Here is a 20,431-nt window from a genome sequence, read left to right as displayed (position 1 = left end):
GCCGATCCATTGCCTCAGATAGTTTTCATCTGTCACGGACAGATGAATGCCAATGGGGTGGTGCTCCAAATAAGGAACTAAAAAAACTTTAGAGCTTCCTCGAATCGATGACAGATAGTGATCTCCCGTTTATTCTTTGCAGAGTTTTATCAATTTTCAAAGTTGTGGTATTCTTTTTGAATCACGGTGTATATTATGCATAAACATAAATAGATTATTGATTTGGCCATGTATTTAGACACAACGAATTCACGTTCAGAATACTGGAAGGTATAATAATCAGACAAAAGACCTCGGCTACAATATTTGAAGCAAGTATCCAAAGATCTAGGGATCCAGAGCTACAACTGAAAAGTACAGCTCTGGACAGAAATCAATAGAAAGCTACCTACTAATCGAATGATTGAAGCTAAAGAAGAAACAGATTATGTATTGTGACATTCACTTCAAACAGTCTTTATTCATTTGTGGATATTCGTGTATTTATTTAGGCTAGGCTATTTATTCCATTGACAATCACAAATCATAATTATAATATATAATACGATTGGGAGAAGACAACAAGCATAGCCCAAAACTGTCTTCTTTATTGTGTTATAATATTGTGACATTCACTTCTATTGATTGAACAAGATTCATTTATAAGACAGATAAAACTTTGAATAAAGTTTAAGATCAATTTTGACAGATTACAGTGTATCTTACTATATGATAGTACGAGATGAAATAATAGTAGCCTAGAATGTATGATTATGGTAATGTATGTGAGCAAATAAGATAATGCTATCTCTGTAGTTAGTATAAAATAATTTGAGACTAGGAGAAAATATCATTGTTGCCAAATTGTGCGAAATTTCAATATTTTCCATACAAGCTCGTACAGGAGGATGTATTCAATTTTGTAACACAGTCGATGCAACGTTGTCAATTTGAATACTTCCCATAATATGATATTGCATGAAAAGATTGAAATTTCGCACAGTTTGGCAACACGGATATTTTCTCAAAGTCTCAACTTATACTATACAAACTATAGTCGTTCCTTCACACTAATATGAGAGTTGAAGAATTAAAATATGTTGAGTGTGTTGTTTGGAAAACCATTTAGTAGACAAATTTGGTGTCAATGCAACTAGGAAGCATTGGGTGGCTCGTTGGAGTAAGTAATAACGCACCGGTCTAAAGGTGCGTACAGATATACGCGCCGCGAACATGAGCAATTCACTTTTAATCAGCTGACTATATATGTATTTTTACAGAAACGGTAAGATACAGATATAAAAAGCTTGTCATCAGCTGATTAAAAGTGAATTGCTCATGTTCGCGGCACGTATATCTGAACGCACCTTTATAATCAAGAGAACCCAAGTTTGTATCTCGACTGGGGCAAAAGTTTTTGACCACCACAATCATATAGATACGGCCACCCCGTCATTCGGAGGAGACGATAAATCGTCGATCCCGACTACCTAAAAAGTAGACGTCATCTATCTATCATCATCTTCCCTCTCACAAGCCTGAGAGCTTATATGAGCAAAAAAAAAACATGATTTATTTTTTAGGAATTACCTTTCTCTCTTAATTTCGACGGCAGGCGTTTTGGGTGTCTTGGGCGTGGCTGGGGTGGAACGCGGCGTTTTCGGCGACTTGGTCGGCGTTTTTGTCTGATAGTTCTTGACGCGCGGTTTTGTCATAAAAGGATTGATGACGTCATCGTCGAAAAACAGCCGATTCTTTTTTCTGATTCGCTGAGGCTGCAAAAAGAGATGTCATTTTGTTAAACTCGGAAATAAGTGTTATTGTAATGTAAAAGAGTATTTAAAATATCCATGTTGCCAAATTGTGCAAAATTTTAATATCTTCATGACAGTTCTTATGACTGGATACATTCTATTGATAACTCTGTTATTTATGCATTTGCACTCATAGGCCAATACAAAAATTAAAAACATTCAGAGTCAATAACTTTTTGGCCTATGTAGCCGGGAGACATTGCTGTGTCCGACCTGCAAAAACTGAGCTTCAAATTGAGAATTCAAAATCCACTCATAATGTAATGCACAATAAAACTTCCATTTTAAGGTTAGAATGCATTTGTAATCTAGCCTTTGAAATTTCTTCATTGAAAATTCCAAAAAAACGTTTTGTTCTCTGATAACTTTCGTTTTTGATAACTCTGTATCGACTGTTTTGTCAAATGATAATATATACCCAGTTTCAATAACCATTGACTGAATATTTTTTATGGCTTTAATATGTTGTGAAATAGGCAGTTAAATCTTATGTTAATCAAATTTGGAATCCAATGTTCATATCTCCAATGGTTGGGCCTACTGGAATATTTTTTTAAATGTATACAATTCAGTTCATTTAATAGAATAGCCCATAAATTATTGTGATATCTCAAAAAAAACCATTGGCTGAATAGTGATTCGGTAAAACCAATAAGTAAAGATGGTCAAATCTTATGCAAGATTGAGTTTAGAGTCCAATGCAACCGGTCTGGATTTACAGATGGAAATAAATTTACAGAATTTAATTGGGTTTTTTGTTTAATATTAATTATTCGGTCCTGATTCCATAAATTCAATGCTTATAGAGCAATTTTTTTTTAATAAGCACAATTTACAAGTCATGTAACTCCAGTCATATGGGCTTGCAAGAAAATATATTGTCCAAGTCTCAACTTTATTAATCAGAGAATAGAAGAAAATGAATATAAGCTATATTGACAATAAATCAGGGTGGTCACCCATTTTAAAATGAAAAATTCATGAGTAATTCCCGGTTTTCCAGAGTATAATTTCAATTAGAGTATACACGGTATTTGAGGAACAAGATACATTCGTAAAGAATTTATTATGGAAATCATCAGTTTGATCTTTCATGACGAATTGCGAATAGCAATAAAATGCTATTTAAATTTCCAAATATATTGATAATTTTTGACACTAGTCTATTTTTGTGAGGAATTAGTCAACTTTCAACTACTCATGTGTGTGGAGTGCTTTCGGACAGGGTCCATTTACAACACTCAGTGAGTAGTTAAAAACGAAAAAATTCTCACAAAAATGAACTACAATGTCAAAGTTATCAATACATTTGAGAATGTATTATGTATTCTGAGTCATACTTTCGCTAATGAAGCCATATATATGTATGTACAGTACCATAGCCGATTCCGGCTGTTGGTGTTTCTTCAAACCTTGAAGAAAGTCTCATTCCAAAGAGAATGAAGTCATCTAAATATTTAATTTTGAAATTTAATTGATAATATCATGACTAAAAATATGATCATTTTAAAATAAACGATAAGCGAGCGCAAATTTTTTTACACTGTTTTACACTCAGAATAAGCTAACAAATCGATTGAAACCAGAAATTAATGTGAAATGTACTAGGCCAACAGTCTTCAGTTACACCCTTAGACCATAAAAACTTTATGAGTAAACCTGAGGAACTTTAATCAGTACATTAAGAAGCATTTAAAAAAGCATAGGCTAACCTAAAATTAAAGGAAGTTTAATAATTGAATATGTTACTGTACACTTCTTTACTAAATTAATTGAAATTTATGAAAAATCCATGATGAATATTTCACCGTATTTTTCTCGGTTAGTAAAATCATGAGGAAATCAAGATTCTCCAGGTTTTCTCGATAGGTGGCCATCCTGCTTCCCCCATTAATGCTTGGAATAGACACATCTACCATGATGTGTTCGTACACTATTAAATGTGGGCCATGTTTCGCTAGGTAAATCGAAACCTGGGGGCTTTTTGGCAATATGTAGATACATGGATTTCCAATGTTCTGCCTTACTGACCACTCTTGTTGCCAGGCCTCAGTTAAACTGAAAACTGCATCTATGACCATTATTACCATTCTAACTGATGGCTTACGAGATTGCAGATGGCTTTGATTGGCAGTAATTTTTACAAAACATAACCTACCATTCCTCGTCTATTGAGAACTGGCTGTTCAGGATCTGGCTTGGATTGTTCTTCTTCTTCCTCTTCATCGACTTCCATTTTTAGGCTTATATTTCCAGTTTCATTGTTTTCTTCCACACCAAATTTCATGCCGCCGTTTTTGAAGGAAAGTAGCGCTTCCGACGCATCTGAAACTGCAAATAGACAAAAATTAGTTACAAACAAAGTAGAATTGAGCTGTTTCAAATGTGTGTGTATTCCTAGACTACAAAAAAGTTGAGTTTTTTCAATATGAAATGCTTTGGTTTGAAAATCGACCTAATCAATCCACTTTATCACTTCTAAACGTGATAGTGATTGGTTTGTTGATGAAATATGGATCACAAAAAAATAAAGATAATAAAAACTAAGATCTTTCATATATTATTTATATTTTTTACAAAGAAGCACTGATTGGGAGAAAAAAACTAAGGATAGCCTACTCCTTGTGCTTTTTCTTTCCCAAATTTAGATAACATTTTTAAAGACCAAAATAATGAAATCAAGATCATGTTTAGATGGGACGGATTCAAGGATCCAAAGGTTCAAAGAGCCTCACACGTCAACCGTAGCTTATTGTGTGTCCCAAGTACGTAAGTTGAGCAAACCAATACCTGTGTTCTTTTCAAGATCCAGGAGTTTTTTCCCAATACTGAAATCTCATTCATCACCTGGTTGCTTGCAGCGAAACAAGGCTATTCTCCTTGCCCCTAGTCTCTTGCAATCCAGTATGATATGCTTGGCAGCCTCTTCAGTCTTATTACAAATCCTACACATCTGGTGTTCATTTCTGAGTCCAATTGTGTGGAGATGTTTCCTAAAGTGGCTATGTGCAGTTATCGGAGTAATCAACAGCTTGCCCTGGCCTCTACCCAACCTCACCAGCCAGCTGGTGAAGTAGGAGCATGCGTCTGCTAGCAGTCTTTAGCCAAGTTCTTGACCCAGAGTGTCCTTGCCAATGCTGGTGATGTAAGTCCCCAGCAAGTAACAGACTTACAGAAACTAAACTAAAAAATAAAGTAAGCCTAGTTTTATTTCTAGTTGACAGACATTTATTTCCAAAAAAAATCTCAAGTACTCAAACACAGTTTCAATCTCACGAACACACTAAGCTGAACAACTTTTTAGAAAATAGTCTGCATGGGCAAAATGCGCGTGCGCAAACCACAGTTGCATATTCAGATTTTTACAGACAGAAAGGAAAATACTAATTTTGATGCAATCAGAGACTTATTGACTATCATTAAAAGCTTGTAATTGTACAACATCTATAGGCCTAACTAGTTTATTATATTTGATTATGCCAGTAAGTTATTTGATTTACTTACCTAGATTATTTTCGGATTTTTAGTAATATTTTAAATTATTAAAAGTTGAATTATTTCAATGAATCTAAGTAAAAAAGCTTCAAACGCTGCTTTACAAAAAGAAAAATATTTTTCTAATAGAAAGTTACTTACAGTACCCATATATTTAAGGTAGATGCTATAGAAGCAAAATTCAAGGTAACATTGGTTTCCTACTTCTATGAGAAAAACCGAGGATCATTGAAATTGATCACTGGATTTAAATTTATTCAGTAAAATCAAGTCATACATGATCAATGAAAAGTGTGCAATTTTTTCAAGTTTTAGCCTAGGTTATGTAGGAAAAACATATGTTGAACGGTATTTAACATAATAACTGCAATAAAATTGGCAAGGCCATTCATTACTACTGTCAATATTGATAAGAAATTCGAATGACATTCAACACAATCAAACGTGATTTCAAAAGATTGAAGACATGGAATTGTCAGTTGATAACACAGACCCCCAAGCCTGAGTTTGATTTTGAAAATTCAAAAACTGAGTAAGCGAGTGGGAATCTAAACTTTTACTTGAATTACAGTCTACAATGAATGTAGCTAATACATTTTGGAAATAAATGTGAGAATAAAGTTTAGAGAATCAATTGCCACCATTGAAAAAACTTTGATAGGCCATTAATTGATAGAATTAATCATTCTTTGATGATGAAATACTTACGTTCAAGTTCATCCGCCATGTTGACGTATACGACCGCTTTAGTGATACCTTGTGAACCTTGAACCTTTTATTGACCACTGTTGTGGCTGATCACAAGAAATAAAACTCTTCTATAGTTCAAATTTGTTTGTAGAAACTATTTTCATCTTTAGAAAATACTGCATTAATTTCTATTTCAATGACACAGCACTTGAAACGGTAATCTATTTCAAACAGGCATTCAAGAAAAGTGTTTTGGCTGCAATGGGTGAAGGAATTGTGGGTAGGATAGCATCGACGGATAGCACATAGACAGCCAACACCAGTAACGGTCAATAAACACTGACTTATAAAATTTCAATAAATAATCTTGAAACACCCTAAAATTGATGATAAAACTATGATTATATGAATAGAGAATTTTTGGTTATTATTTGGTTATATCTAGGAAAGGAACTCCTTTAAAACGTTTTTCTCATCCACTGGGCAACCGCTCTAGAAATCAAATTTAGAGCTCTTAAGAAGTGAAATATCTTTAAAAAAATAATTATGTTGTATTTGAATGATGTTCTCCCAATTAATTCACTAGGTTTCCCACATTTATCCCAAAATATAAAATCTTCATATCAACTTCATTTTTGAAAGTAAACTCCATAGTCCATACTGGTCTATCTTGGCGCCGTGTGTCATTCTGCTTTCTGATTGGTTAAAATTCAAAGCCTTGTTTGACTTTGGCGGCCATGGCGTTTCAAGTTGTCTTGCAAAGCTTTTTTTAATAAATTGGATGCTATTATTATTGATAGATTGTAGAATCATATTTTTGAATATTCAAAGAGGAATTAAAAACCTAAATGATTGGCCGAGGTAAACATCCAGAGAGGTTTAATGCAAGAAAAGTTGCAAACTGTCTTTTAAAAAACAAGCGCTTCATTTTAACAAAAGTCTATACCGTGTATATTGACCGCATTTTGCGCTGACAAAGGAGCTCAGCCTGTCTATATATAGACGTAGACTGATGACTGCGTTAACAGATAAATTGTATGGTTTTCTCTCTTTTATTCAGAACCTTCAAAATAGGATGATAGATAGATAAATGGTTTTTATTTACACTTTACAATAAAAGTGATGTGGGCGTAGTTGAGACAAAAAGATCCCCCTCTTCCACTTAACTCACTATAGTAATAGTCTTATAATTTATAATAATATAATAAATTAAATTGGAATTGTCAGAGTATTCAAGGCACAGAAGCGAATGGTCAGGATGATGCTGGGGAAACTCACAGAAACCTTGCAAACCACTGTTCCAAAAAGTGCAAGGATTCTGACCCTTCCCTGTCTTCTATACATACTCAAGGCTGCACTACATGGACTCAAACATAGAGCTTATTCCTGGGCTAGAGGATCGGATATACACGGGTACAACACGAGGTGTAGGACTGCTCTAAAAGACTAGATGCTCATAGAACGTCTTTTTTCCAAGGTAGTCCTGATCACATGAGCAGGAAAATATTGAACTCTCTCCCACCTGTTATATCTGAAATTAACTCTTAAGTTTTGTTGAAAATTAAGTTGAAAGACTTAATGTAGATCGAAAAATTCTTTTACAGTGTAATAGAATTTTTTGAATTGAGAAACTTTTAAAATGATGTGATTCTTGTCATTTTAATATTTTTAAAATGTAGTTTACCAATGTGATTATGTATTTGACTTGTGTCAATTTTGTATTATTGTACAATGCATGACATCAATAAAATTGAAATTGATATAATCACATCATAATTGCGGACATATTGAACAAAGAGCTGCTGAAAAATAAAGAGATGGAAGATAAAATAAAAATAAAAATTTAATAATTTAATAGTGTATGAAATCTATTTCCCCCAAAATATTCATCATTTACAATTATAAAGGTTTTACCTACCGATGAGTGACCGTTTCAGATAATATGGGTCATGAAAACAACCCCTTTGAACAGAAACTAATTAATTGAAAAACATTCTCTAATAAACTGGCTGAACTGAATTTGATATGTTAATAATAATCTATTAATACTGTAACCACATATGAAATCAAAATACGCAAAAATATATAATATAAATTATTAATTTATAGCCTCTTTATTATATCGAGTGCCAGCCAGGATAGCCGAGAAAATTTAATTTCATTTATTCATAGACAATAAATAAATTAAGGCGTTGCACCCTTCAATCTGCCAGTGCTACCTGGTAATGGGTTCGAATCCCACCGGTAGGCATGGACGTTTGATCAACCCAATCCAATTGGAGAAGTGGCTGGATGACTGAGGCAGATGTCCACTTATATACAACGCCAAGAGCCTATGGTGTGGTCCACGTTATAATGGCAGTGAATGAAGATAGAAGAATAGCGATGCCGATTCTCTGCATTAACTAATTATATTTCTACACTGTAAAAACATAATTGTCATCGTTGTGGACCTAGAAAAGGATAGTACCACCGTCTTTGTCGAATGATAGACAAGGATAGCAAAACTAAAGTTGATCAAATACTGTCATTATAACAGGATCTCACTATAGGGTGAAATTGGACGCTAACAGCTTTCTATAAATCATGTCCACAACACAGAAATTCTTCAGCTGGACTCTGAAAATCTATTTAAAGTAAAATTGCGGTTGTGTCTGAAGGAGAAATGTTTCAATGTCATTGACGAACTATTGATTGATTTCTAAAGCCCGGTTGCACAAAAGTCGGTTAATTTTTATCGTGGTTAATTTCATGAGAACCAATTTGTGCAACCGGCACTAACTGTTATATTCTTACTGGTTACTTCTTAAATTACAAACTTTATCACAGTATATTTATGTAATGTATTTGACTATGTCTAAGTGTTCTTTTCTATCTGTAAGCAACTTGTGCCAATATTGTAGAAATTACAATCCATGATAATGATAAAATCAATTGAATTTTCCACCCTTGCATTTTCCATCGACCACACTCAAGCGAAAAGCTTGTGGGCATCATCTGCAATAAAAATGAATATTATATGAAATTGAACCAACATTGGTGTAATTTTTGCAAAAATCTATTATGTTATTTAATTCGTGCATTTAATGAAAAATGCTAATCTCCCAGATTTGGTTGATATTGGGCTATGGATAGAGGTTGACCTAACAAGTGTTGTGCTATAATATGAGACGTTTCGCTACAATACAGGATGAGTGATCAGGTAATAACATTTTGTAACACAGATTCCTGACAATCGTTTTTAGTAACCAATATTATCAACAAAATAGTACAGTATTTAACAAGTGTACGAAATTTACTTGTAAATACATAGGTAGGTATCTTTATAGTCGCGGTATAGTTGAGCCAGTTCATATTTATTGAATGAGACAAACAAATAATACAATATTCAAAAGAGAAAACTAGCTAGGCATTTCCCTAAAACTTCTTCGATTTCTCAATTTTGTCTCAAATAGCACAATCAATAGACAAATATCATATGTAACATTCGAGCCAGGTATTTATAAATAAAACAATGCTAACAAGATCAGAAATATTCAATATTGTTTACTTTCACAAATACAATCATAAATAATTCCCAGTGTAGTTCACAATCAATAAAACTTAGTCATTAGATCAAAAATTTACAATACTTCACAATCACTTCAATAATTTCCCAGCACTGGTAGACAACATACAGTACAGCTATGACGAAACAATATATAATTAGTGGTAAATAAATTAAAACCCGATTAAAAACTTTCTCTGGAAGAGATTCCATTATTTTTTCAATTTCAATTAGACCTATGTATTTATTCCTATCCAATGAAAAAAAGAGTAAGTCCCCCTATACTAGATAACATCTTCTGGATCCCGTATTCCATATCTATTTTAAATGCTATTCAACTCCATCAATGCTTTAGATAAAGATACTGCATCTTCATTGGGGTACAGATATTGGGGAGCTGTAGCATAACTGCTTCTCCTGTCCTCTTCTCCGAACGTCTCTTTCTGTCTGAAAATAGAATAGAGTTGTATATGAAAGAAGAAATTGCAATAAAGTATTATGGTATTGGAAAAGTATTGAAATTGTACAGAAATCATATCAATCTGGAAAACACTTGCTTGGAGTACTGTGATAAATATTTCTTATTCATGTCATAAATGACACTGATGTAATAGCATTGCTGTTAAATAAAATTTAATACACTAAGGCAACCCAATATTTCAAACGGTGATGACGGAGAAATTGATTCCACTCCACTGAAAGTCATTAAGATTGGTTGAAGAAAAATTTGAATACAGTTTCAGCTTGAATGCAGTCTTGATTTCAAAACAAGATAATTTTGACATAGGCCCAGGTCAAATATTTTTTTTATTACAATCAAATTGAGTTACACATAGCAGCTATAGCTGTGGGAACACCAAGAAAACATGAAAGTGCGGTATTACAGCATATATTGAAGAAAATAATTGCTATACTAGTTCTTATTTCCAAGCAAAATAAAAGGGCAATAGATTTAAACTCTTTGTGGATAAAATTAGTAGAATATACAATATACAATATATTCAACAGCTGTAGTTTTCTGTAAAGTGTAAAGTTTTTAAATAAAAATTTCTAGTTTCATTCAAAATTTAGACTTTTTAAATAATTATTAAGTAACTGTTCTAGATTTTCTAATTTCAGACTCTAATAGTATCTATTTGATTCAAAATTTGCTCGTTTATCTGAGTATTGAAGAGTGTAAATTGTATTTTGAAAAGTGAAAGTGACATAACCAACATTTTGATTTGGACAGTACTGTATAATATAAATTGGAAATGGGACAGTTTTGGGCATGAGCCTGTTGTGCCTTTCCTCATATTAAGTATTTGTACACAATGTGAATGAATAAATAAATATTGTATTGTATTGTCGTTTCAAATGAGACAATCAAATTCTCTTCATTCTCAAGTGAACCTCATCAATAATTTGGGATTCTTCTATAGAATTGACATTTTTCATATGCCTACAAATCATTCTATTATAAGTCATGTGAAGGTCCATGCTGTATGTATTTTGTTTCAAGCAGTTTATAGTATAATAAAGTATACTGGTAGCTCCCAATATTGTATTGTATTGTGTTGACTGGCCCATATGTCGAATTTTGATATTCTATTGAGGCTAATAAAGACGATATTCTATTCTATTCTATTCAATGAACTCATTCCAAGAAATTTGTCTTGAATGAATGTGAATTCTCGCATGTATATTTTCTACACGAAATAAGTCCAACTTCATTTAAACTTTTATAACTTATAGTGATTTTTTGACAAGTATATATGGAGAAACAGAATTTGAATAAAAATATGAGACGCTGGTAAATAATAAGAAAATAAATGAGAAATTTATTAAATTTAGAAGAATAATGAAAAGACAAAATGTATTTACATACAACGTTTTTAAAGCAGCGAATACACTTTTTTGTTACTGATTAATGATTTAAGAATTTATTCTACAAGACTTGCACCCGGTTGCAAAAAGTCTGCTAACTTTTAAACCCGATTAAATGCTATGAGAGCCAATCGGTGAACCCTTTTTCAAGAAAAAAAAACCTTCGTGTAACGAAAAAAACGTGGAATTTAATCATTATTAAATCTACACGAAATAAGTCCAAATTCATTTAAACTTTTATAACTTACAATGATTTTGTGACGAGTATATATGGAGAAACAGAATTTGAATAAAAATGTGAGACACTGGTAAATAATAAGAAAATAAATGAGAAATTTATTAAATTTAGAAGAATAATGAAAAGACAAAATGTATTTACATACAACGTTTTTAAAGCAGCGAATACACCTTTTTGTTACTGATTAATGATTTAAAGAATCTATTCTCCAAGACTTGCACCCGGTTGCAAAAAGTCTGCTAACTTTTAAACCCGATTAAATGCTATGAGAGCCAATCGGAGAACCCTTTTTCGAGAAAGAAAAACCTTCATGTAACGAAAAAAACGTGGAATTTAATAATTATTGAAATTTAACAGACTTTGGTACAACCAGGCCTCAGATTTTACTGTCTCCTGCTAAGCCAAAGACAGTTTTATAATGATTATTTTCTAATGATTAGATAATTTATATTCAATATAAATTATCATTATTTGATATTGGATGTTGCAATAGATATTTCGCAATTATTAATTTTAGAAGCTTTAAAGTATAATGATTTTGATCTTCAGGTCACCTATCCAGAATCTGACCCGACCGCACGTGACTGAATTTTAATCAACATTCAAATCAATGTACGCTAAAATTGAAGACAGGTCATTCATCAGGTTGATGATATCATCAACAAATTCACACAAGTTAGTTCATGCACATAATCATTCAAATCCGATTCCAAATATGCAAATCATGCTGATAATATTACCAGTCTTGATTCCAATCTGGAATAATTTATTTGTAGTCCACTTCATTCACCTATGCAATTATGCTTGAATCTAGAGATTTGAATTTCGATTCTAGATTTGCAGAAATAAATTTGCAATAATTGATTGTGACTAATTTATTTTTGATTACCGTAACTTATTCTACACACAAATGATGAATCTAATTTAAATATTATTTGAATAGAGATTACTTTGATGATCTGTATAGGCTATATAGGGAATAGTTTTACAAATATAGTATGGTTACATAAATCAGCCACATGTAACGATTGAACATACACCTGAAATGGAATAGATGCTACAATATTTCACAAAAATAAAAACTACGCAGTACAACATAGTTTTGCAAATATATGGTTATGTAAAGCTACTTTTGTGAGTAGCCTATATGGCTATATAAATCAGACACATGTTTTCACGAGGCTTGAAACTGAATTTGAATAAATTATGCTACATTAGTTCTAAAATAGTTTTTTTGGAATAAAAACAAAGTCTCCTTATCGAATGCTTCGTTGAACATGGATGAAGGTAATTAGGCAATACTATAATTCAATACCGTAGGTAGGCCTACAGTATATTACATATTGACTGCTATATACATATGAGGCTTTGGTAATATATTGTATTCTTGCATGTTGTTCAGTAGCCGAGTAGCCTACTCATCACTCAACTCATTTATTTAATGACTTAATAATTTGCATAAAGTGAGGCACAAGCATCGATTAAAGCCTGAATCTAAAGAAATAATGAGAACTTAATTATGTAAGAAGATTTAGTGTCAAGAAATATGAAAAAGTAGGCCCAATGGTAATTATTTAATTGAACTTTGAAGTGGATTGAAGAAATTTTCATTCATAATTCTCGAGTTCTTATAATCTTGAAAAGAAGTTTCTCATTTTGTCTTCAAAAATATATCATGAATAGGGATATCATTTCGTTATTATTTCCAATTAAATAAATTAACATTTCCTTAATTTTTATGTGCGTATATTATAGTTCAAGTGCAGTGTAGCATATATACTTATATTTATTCTTTGTAAAGCTTTTTTGTATTTTGTTTTTGGCAAATAAATGAATATATTCAAAAAATATGTTATGGATAAGAACTTGTCAATTTGGTATCTCTACTTTATATCCAATTTATTGTTTCAACATGAATATTCCATTTGATGATTATAAATAAATATTGTTCCAATTTATTCGATAAATATATTCACGCTACTAACTAGAAAACTATTCAATTTAAACAACCATTTAAGAAAAAATCAATGAATGTAACATTTAACAAGTTATTAATAACGTGTCAGATGAATAACATTAAATATAAATAATAACAATTCATTCATTGTAGGTGAGTGAACTCCCGTGATGAACTTTGAAATATTTGTTCAACAAACGATTTATCAAATAATAAGAGAACTAGATTTTATTTAATCTTGAAAGAGCTATCTTGTAGATATGAGGTTTCTGCTGAGGGAGATAATAACTATTGTTGAAAACTTGGAACTTCTATATAAATGAGATGTGATTATACGTTACGGTATTAGGTCTACATTTCACTGGTTCTGTATCTTACAAGATTTGTCTAATTCTAAAATAATATATAAAAATAGTAAATTAGAATATCATCCCATAAGATGAGAAATGCTTAAAAACACTTCACTTATATGGGCTACTTTTGTCAAAATTAATAAAAACAATATAGAAACTTGTAGTACCCTCTATTATTAAAAAAATTTAAAGTATTTCAACGACTATAGTTCGACTATAACTTGGGTAATTTTCAATGGTCATTCAGGTCGTTTTCAAGTTGAACTATTAAAATATTTCAAAGACTAGTTTCGACCATAACTTAGGTCATTTTCATCTTGAAAACGACCATTTAAATGACCATTGAAAATGACTCAAGTTATTATTGAAACTAGTCGTTGAAATATTTTAATAATAGTTCAACTTGGAAACGACCTAAATGACCATTGAAAATGACTCAAGTTATTATCGAATCTAGTCGTTAAAATATTTTAAAGTTTTAAATAATAAAGGGTACTACAAGTTTTTATATTGTTTTTATTAATTTGAGAAGTGCTTATTGAGCTTCTAAGGAACTGGTGTGGGTATTGGTCTACTATTATAGAATATTGATATTTTTTGAAATTTAATTCTGTTACAAGTTTCAAATATAAAATGGTTGATAAACTGAACCGAATTATCACATTACTCATAGACAGAGCGAAGTGAGGTCTAAGATTCAAGTCGACGGTTTGGCATTTCTCTTAATGTTTAAATGTTTATATGTTTTTATGTTGCACTTTTACGGCGAAACGCAGTAATAGATTCTCATGAATTTTGACAGGTATGTTCCTTTTTAAATTGCGCGTCGACGTATATACAAGGTTTTTGGAAATTTTGCATTTTAAGGATAATATAAAAGGAAAAAGGAACCTCCATCATACGCCAATATTACCGTAAAAATCAGACTATAGAATTATTCATCATAAATCAGCTTTCTAGTGAACTACCCGTTCAAAGACATCGAACATCTTGAAAATGTATCTTTCCATTAACGTTATTAGACAGTTGACTATAATACTACCCGTTCAAAAACATCGAACATCTTGAAAATTGTATCTTTCCATCAACGTTGTAGACAGTTGCAGCCAGACTTGATAACAGCGCTCACACTCACATTCCGGGACGACACACGTCACGGTACGATATAGGACAGAAAGCTCTATGTTTATTTAGGATTTTTTCTAGACATTTTTAATTGATAAATTATTTATTAATTTTTGAGAAAACATAACAACAGGTCAATGTAACTCACTGAGCTCAGGTCTACTGTTCACAGAACTACTAGTATTTTAAGACATAAGATAATGCAGTACAATATCAGTTTTCATAGATGAGATGTAAATTAATTGAATACATAAAGTGGTGAAGAAATTAGAATAATTGAAGAGTGAAAATAGAAGCTGATAAGACAGTAATGCTTTTATGATGATGCTTATCTTAAGCTTTATGGGCCAAATTATAATTCGCAGGAAACAATCTATTGATTCAGAAATCAATAATGGAGTTCCTGTAAAGTGATTCAATAAAATTTATAACTAAAACTCATCAAAACTGAACATTGCCTGAATAAATCTTGAATAAACCCTAAATCCAAGAAAATTACAAGTGCAATATTCAACTTGGGTTGATGAATGGAGTTGGATTAAAATCATAAATCCATAAAAAAATATTAAAAATTGAATAAAAATAATAAATAGAGAGACTGACGACAGATAGATTGAATATATAGAAAATAAATTATTCCATAAAAATATTAAACATTGATTTTAAAAAGTATAAAAACTGATGACAGAGGGATACAGAAAATAAATTATTCAAAATACTTTTTTTAATGACCTTGTCCTAGTATCTGACTTTTCGAACAACTATGCGACAACTTTCACTTTTATCATAATGCATTTCTGATAATTTGGATGATTTAAAATGATCGAATGATCCTTAACAAACTGCGGCTATTTTTAGCTCTCTAATAACCAACCCCATTATGACTGATAAGGAATCGTTTGTGGATATACGACTCAAATAATTCTAGCGTACAGACTATTTTGAAATTTGTATGAGTAGCCTAAATAAACTATAGATCATTCACATCATTATTACATAAGTCAGTAGTGAGAAGAAGTCAATCATTGAGAGAGAGAGAGGTATGAAGGTGAGTGAATGAAAAGAAGGAGACGAAGAAGAAGAAGAAGAAGCGGGACAGAAAGAAGAGAAGAAGGAAAGTTGGAAGAAGAAGAAAAATGCATGATGAAGAAGAGTATAAGATGAGGAGGACATAATGAAGAAGTAGGACCACAAGGAAAAGGAGACATGATGAAGAAGAAGAAGAAGAAGAAAAGAAGAAGAAGAAGAAGAAGAAGAAGAAGAAGAAGAAGAAGAAGAAGAAGAAGAAGAAGAGAAGAAGAAGAAGAAAGAAGAAGAAAGAAGAAGAAGAAGAAGAAGAAGAAGAAGAAGAAGAAGAAGAAGAGAAGAAGAAGAAGAAGAAGAAGAAGAAGAAGAAGAAGAAGAAGAAGAAGAAGAAGAAGAAGAAAAGAAGAGGAAGAAGAAGAAGAAGAAGAAGAAGAAGAAGAAGAAGAAGAAGAAGAAACACTAACGACTATAGCAGACTTGTAATCTTACCCTTATCAAAATCTTATTAAGAGTTGTCATAGCCATGGTCAGTATCCAATTTACCTGTAGGCTAATTATTGTAAGTGGAGGAAAAATTTTAGACAAGGAAGAAATGCAGACTGTACTATCTGATTTCACACAATTTTCTCTGGAATTCGATTGTTGGGATGACGGTGGGTTAATGCTAATGATCGTTGATAACAGGATGGAGAAAAATTGTCATTCGAAATTCAAACTTGGTTGGGAATAGGCAACAGCGTTCAAGGTTTGTTAATTTTTCTGTAATGGAGTGTTATATAGTATATTATAAAGTACGGTAGCTTAGTACCTATTATAGTATTTTTTGTAGTACCCCTCAAAAGTAAATCAACTTTTTTGCCCTAGAAGCTTATTCACTATTCAAAGAAAATGTTATTATTTTGCAAAGTAGCAAGATCAAGTGAATTTAACGTTGATAAAGTATTTTGAAATTTGCTGGTTCCCCTTTCACGTGGAATTTCAGATTAGAATAATAAGATAATATTTTTAAAAGGGTTTGCAGTCCAACAGTTGATATTCAAATATTTCCTTAGAAAATTGTTCAATTATTATAAAAATTAAAAGCTCCACTCCGCAAAATTATCAATGAGAATTTAATAATAGGGTACTGTAGAGAGAGAGAGAGAGAGAGAGAGAGAGTTCTAATAAATAAATGTTTGTAAAATTTCGAATGTTATCCGAGATATCAATTGAAAAATGGAATAATTTTACAAGATAGGTAGTTCATGCTCAATTTGAAGATTAAATTTATTATGAATGTTATCCAAGATTTCAATTTAAAAGTGAAATAATTTTACAAGAAAGTTCATGCCCGATTTGAAGATTTAATTTATTACGGTATTTAAAACTCCTTTGATTATCATTACAGAGATGAAATAAATAAATTATTTAAATATTAGTACTGAACAAATTTGTCAATAGGATAATGAGTATAGTTCAATAATCTTACTTATTTACTTATTTATCTATCATTCATAATCAACTTTCGAGGACAAAGAAACAGACTACAGTCCAAAACTTCTTTTTATCCTAATTTCATAAAATAAATTGTCCAAATAAAGGTTATGTGAAACTTATTAATTTTTAATCTTGTCAATAAATGAAATAAATAAATAAACACAGTCATGAAAAAATTTGTCAATAGTTAATGACAAAAATAGTTCACCATATAGACTCTATATCTCCACTGTCCAGTCTTCCAAGCCTATACAGGGTGTTTACGACATCCCTACCAATATTATAGGGCATTGTTCCTGGGTAAAAAACATATCTAAATATCATATTTAAATTGTCCGGAAGTCTTCAGCTACTCACACAGCGGCCATTTTGCTTTTTTCACTTCTTATTTTTTCTTAAATAATGGTTCAACATACGAAATTGAAACTTTGCATGATCATCTATAACAACTAGACAAAGCTAGAAAAAAAATTATGATAATTTTTCAAATTCATAAAACAAAATAGCGACCATTTAAAATTTTGTTTCTTAAATAACTCAGAAACCGTTGGTTTTAGAAATACTTTACAGGAATAACTTTTTTTAGTAAATTTAATTGCCTATCGATTGGAACCATAATTTTTAAGATTGGACCAATAATAACTGAGATATGGCAGCCTTAGTGATAGGTGACCACTGAAAGTTTGTTGCAGTGCAAACCAAGGCATGCTGTTAGAGTCGCCTCAATGATGCAACAATCTCTATTCGCATTGATTGTTAAAATAGTAAGCGATTTTAGGTCATTTCAAACAACAAAATAACGAAGATGGTGTAAACCGAAACTAGTTGTTCAACTATTTTAAAGTTTTTTTTTTTAAATAAAGGATGCTATAAGATTTATTTTGTTTTTATTAATAAAATAACGTTACATAACCCTCTCAAGGTGGGTAACCAAACACCAAAGCTGCCGTATCTCAGTTAATATTGGTCCAATCTCAAAAATTCTGGTACGAATCGATAGGCAATTAAATTTACTAAAAAAAGTTATTCTTGTAAAGTTTTTGTAAAACCAACGGTTTCTGAGTTATTTAAGAAACAAAATTTTAAATGGCCGCCATTTTGTTTTATGAATTTAAAAAAATATCATAATTTTTTTCTAGCTTTGTCTAGTTGTCATTAATGATCATGCAGTTTCAATTTCGTATGTTCAACCACTATTTAGAAAAAAAGTGGTCACCAACCACTAAATCTGCCATATCTCAGTTGTTATTGGTCTAATCTTGAAGCATCTGGTACCAATCGATAGGCAATTGAATTTACTAAAAAAAGTTATTCTTGTAAAGTTTTTGTGAAACCAACGGTTTCTGAGTTATTTAAGAAACAAAATTTTAAATGGCCGCCATTTTGTTTTATGAATTTGAAAAATTATAATATTTTTTTTCTAGCTTTGTCCAGTTGTTATTAATGATCGTGCAAAGTTTCAATTTCGTATGTTCAACCATTATTTAGAAAAAAATAATAAGTGAAAAAGCAAAATGGCCGCTTTGTGAGTACTGAATACTGAATACTTCCGGACAATTTAAATATGATATTTAGATATGTTTTTTACCCAGGAACAATGCCCTAGAGTGTTGGTAGGTAGTTCGTAAACACTCTGTATATAACCTCACCACCTCAGACTAATTCTCTACATCATAAAATCTATGACAAATTTTTATGAAAAATATCATACCTGTATAATCCAATTGGTCGACGGCGAAGTGCTTATGGCGAGGTAATAAACTTATGGCTCAGCCATAAGCTAGCGCTGCCGGTGTATTCATTGATCTATTGTATGTAGATTATAGAATCGACGGCGAAGAGCGCTTTACGTAAACATTTCCGGCCTGTAAATATAAAACTGTTTGTGACCAGTGAATCGCCATCATTTGTCAAGTGAGTTTTCGTCTGCGCACGTCTCAAGGTAAGACACTTTTCACTTTCAATTCCTCTCTCGACATTCCATCGACTTTTCTTTTGAATCATTCTCTTATTGTCTTTGTGCTTCATCCCACTCTTCATAAAAAAATAAATAGAATTCATTTTATCTTATTGTTTTGTGTGCTCTATTCCACTCTTAATAAATAAAATAAAAAATAAATAGAATCATTCTCTTATTGTCTTGTGCAGTATCCCACTCTTGATAAATAAAATAACTGTAGTAGTTCTGTGAACAGTAGACCTCACGCAGTATTCTTCTCCACAAGTATCTACCTGATTGAAACTATAGACCTTATGGAAATACAGCAATAGACTGGCTTCTCCACACATCTGTGTAATCACTTGTCAGCTGATTTATGATGAATAATTCTATAGTCTGATTTTTACTCTAATATATTGGCGTATGAAGGAGGCTCATTTTTCCTTTTATATTATCCTTGAATTGCAAAATTTTCAAAAACCTTGTATATACGTCGACGCGCAATTAAAAAAGGAACACACCTGTCAAATTTCATGAAAATCTATTACCGCGTTTCGCCGTAAATGCGCAACATATAAACATATAAACATTCAAACATTTAAACATTAAGAGAAATGCCAAACTGTCGACTTGAATCTTAGACCTCACTTCACTCGGTCAAAAAAAGAATAGATTTTTATTGTACCTATTGAATTTTATCTCAACATGAGTACGGTAACAGTAGTTATAGACAACGTCAAATCAGCCATTCATCGAATTTTCTTCGTTTTCCTTCTTGGGATTCTACACCTTACACTTGTCTTTCAGCCCTTCTTCTTGACTTGTGTTTAATTCCAGTTTTTATCGGGTTTTATTTCAAATCATCTGCTTGTCTTGTAGTCTACAACAGTGTAACTGGATGTGAGTTTCAGCCATTCATAGAATTT

General features: G+C 31.6%; 1 protein-coding gene and 1 long non-coding RNA gene across 2 annotated transcripts in view; both read right to left on the bottom strand.

Moving 5' to 3' along the window:
• LOC111059033 (protein lin-9 homolog) overlaps positions 1 to 6,256 on the bottom strand; it is a 33,023-nt gene extending 26,767 nt beyond the window's left edge. Inside the window, exons 1-3 of the mRNA XM_039422651.1 lie at positions 5,997 to 6,256; positions 3,952 to 4,124; positions 1,570 to 1,754 (exon numbers count right to left, since the gene is read on the bottom strand). Coding sequence (XP_039278585.1) covers positions 1,570 to 1,754; positions 3,952 to 4,124; positions 5,997 to 6,015 — 377 coding nt within the window. The 5' untranslated portion in view covers positions 6,016 to 6,256. The remainder of the gene's footprint in view (positions 1 to 1,569; positions 1,755 to 3,951; positions 4,125 to 5,996) is intronic.
• A 3,498-nt stretch (positions 6,257 to 9,754) lies between these two features.
• Positions 9,755 to 19,548, bottom strand: LOC120350180. Its single transcript, XR_005570669.1, has 2 exons — positions 19,278 to 19,548; positions 9,755 to 9,972 (listed from the first exon to the last, which is right to left on the bottom strand). It is a non-coding gene; the product is annotated as an uncharacterized LOC120350180 (long non-coding RNA).
• Positions 19,549 to 20,431: the final 883 nt, after the last annotated feature.

The sequence above is a fragment of the Nilaparvata lugens genome, chromosome 3 (assembly GCF_014356525.2).
Source record: "Nilaparvata lugens isolate BPH chromosome 3, ASM1435652v1, whole genome shotgun sequence".
In the NCBI taxonomy this organism is placed as follows: Eukaryota; Metazoa; Arthropoda; class Insecta; order Hemiptera; family Delphacidae; genus Nilaparvata; species Nilaparvata lugens.
Note: the sequence above shows the minus strand (reverse complement) of the source record. Positions and strands in the feature narration are given on the sequence as shown.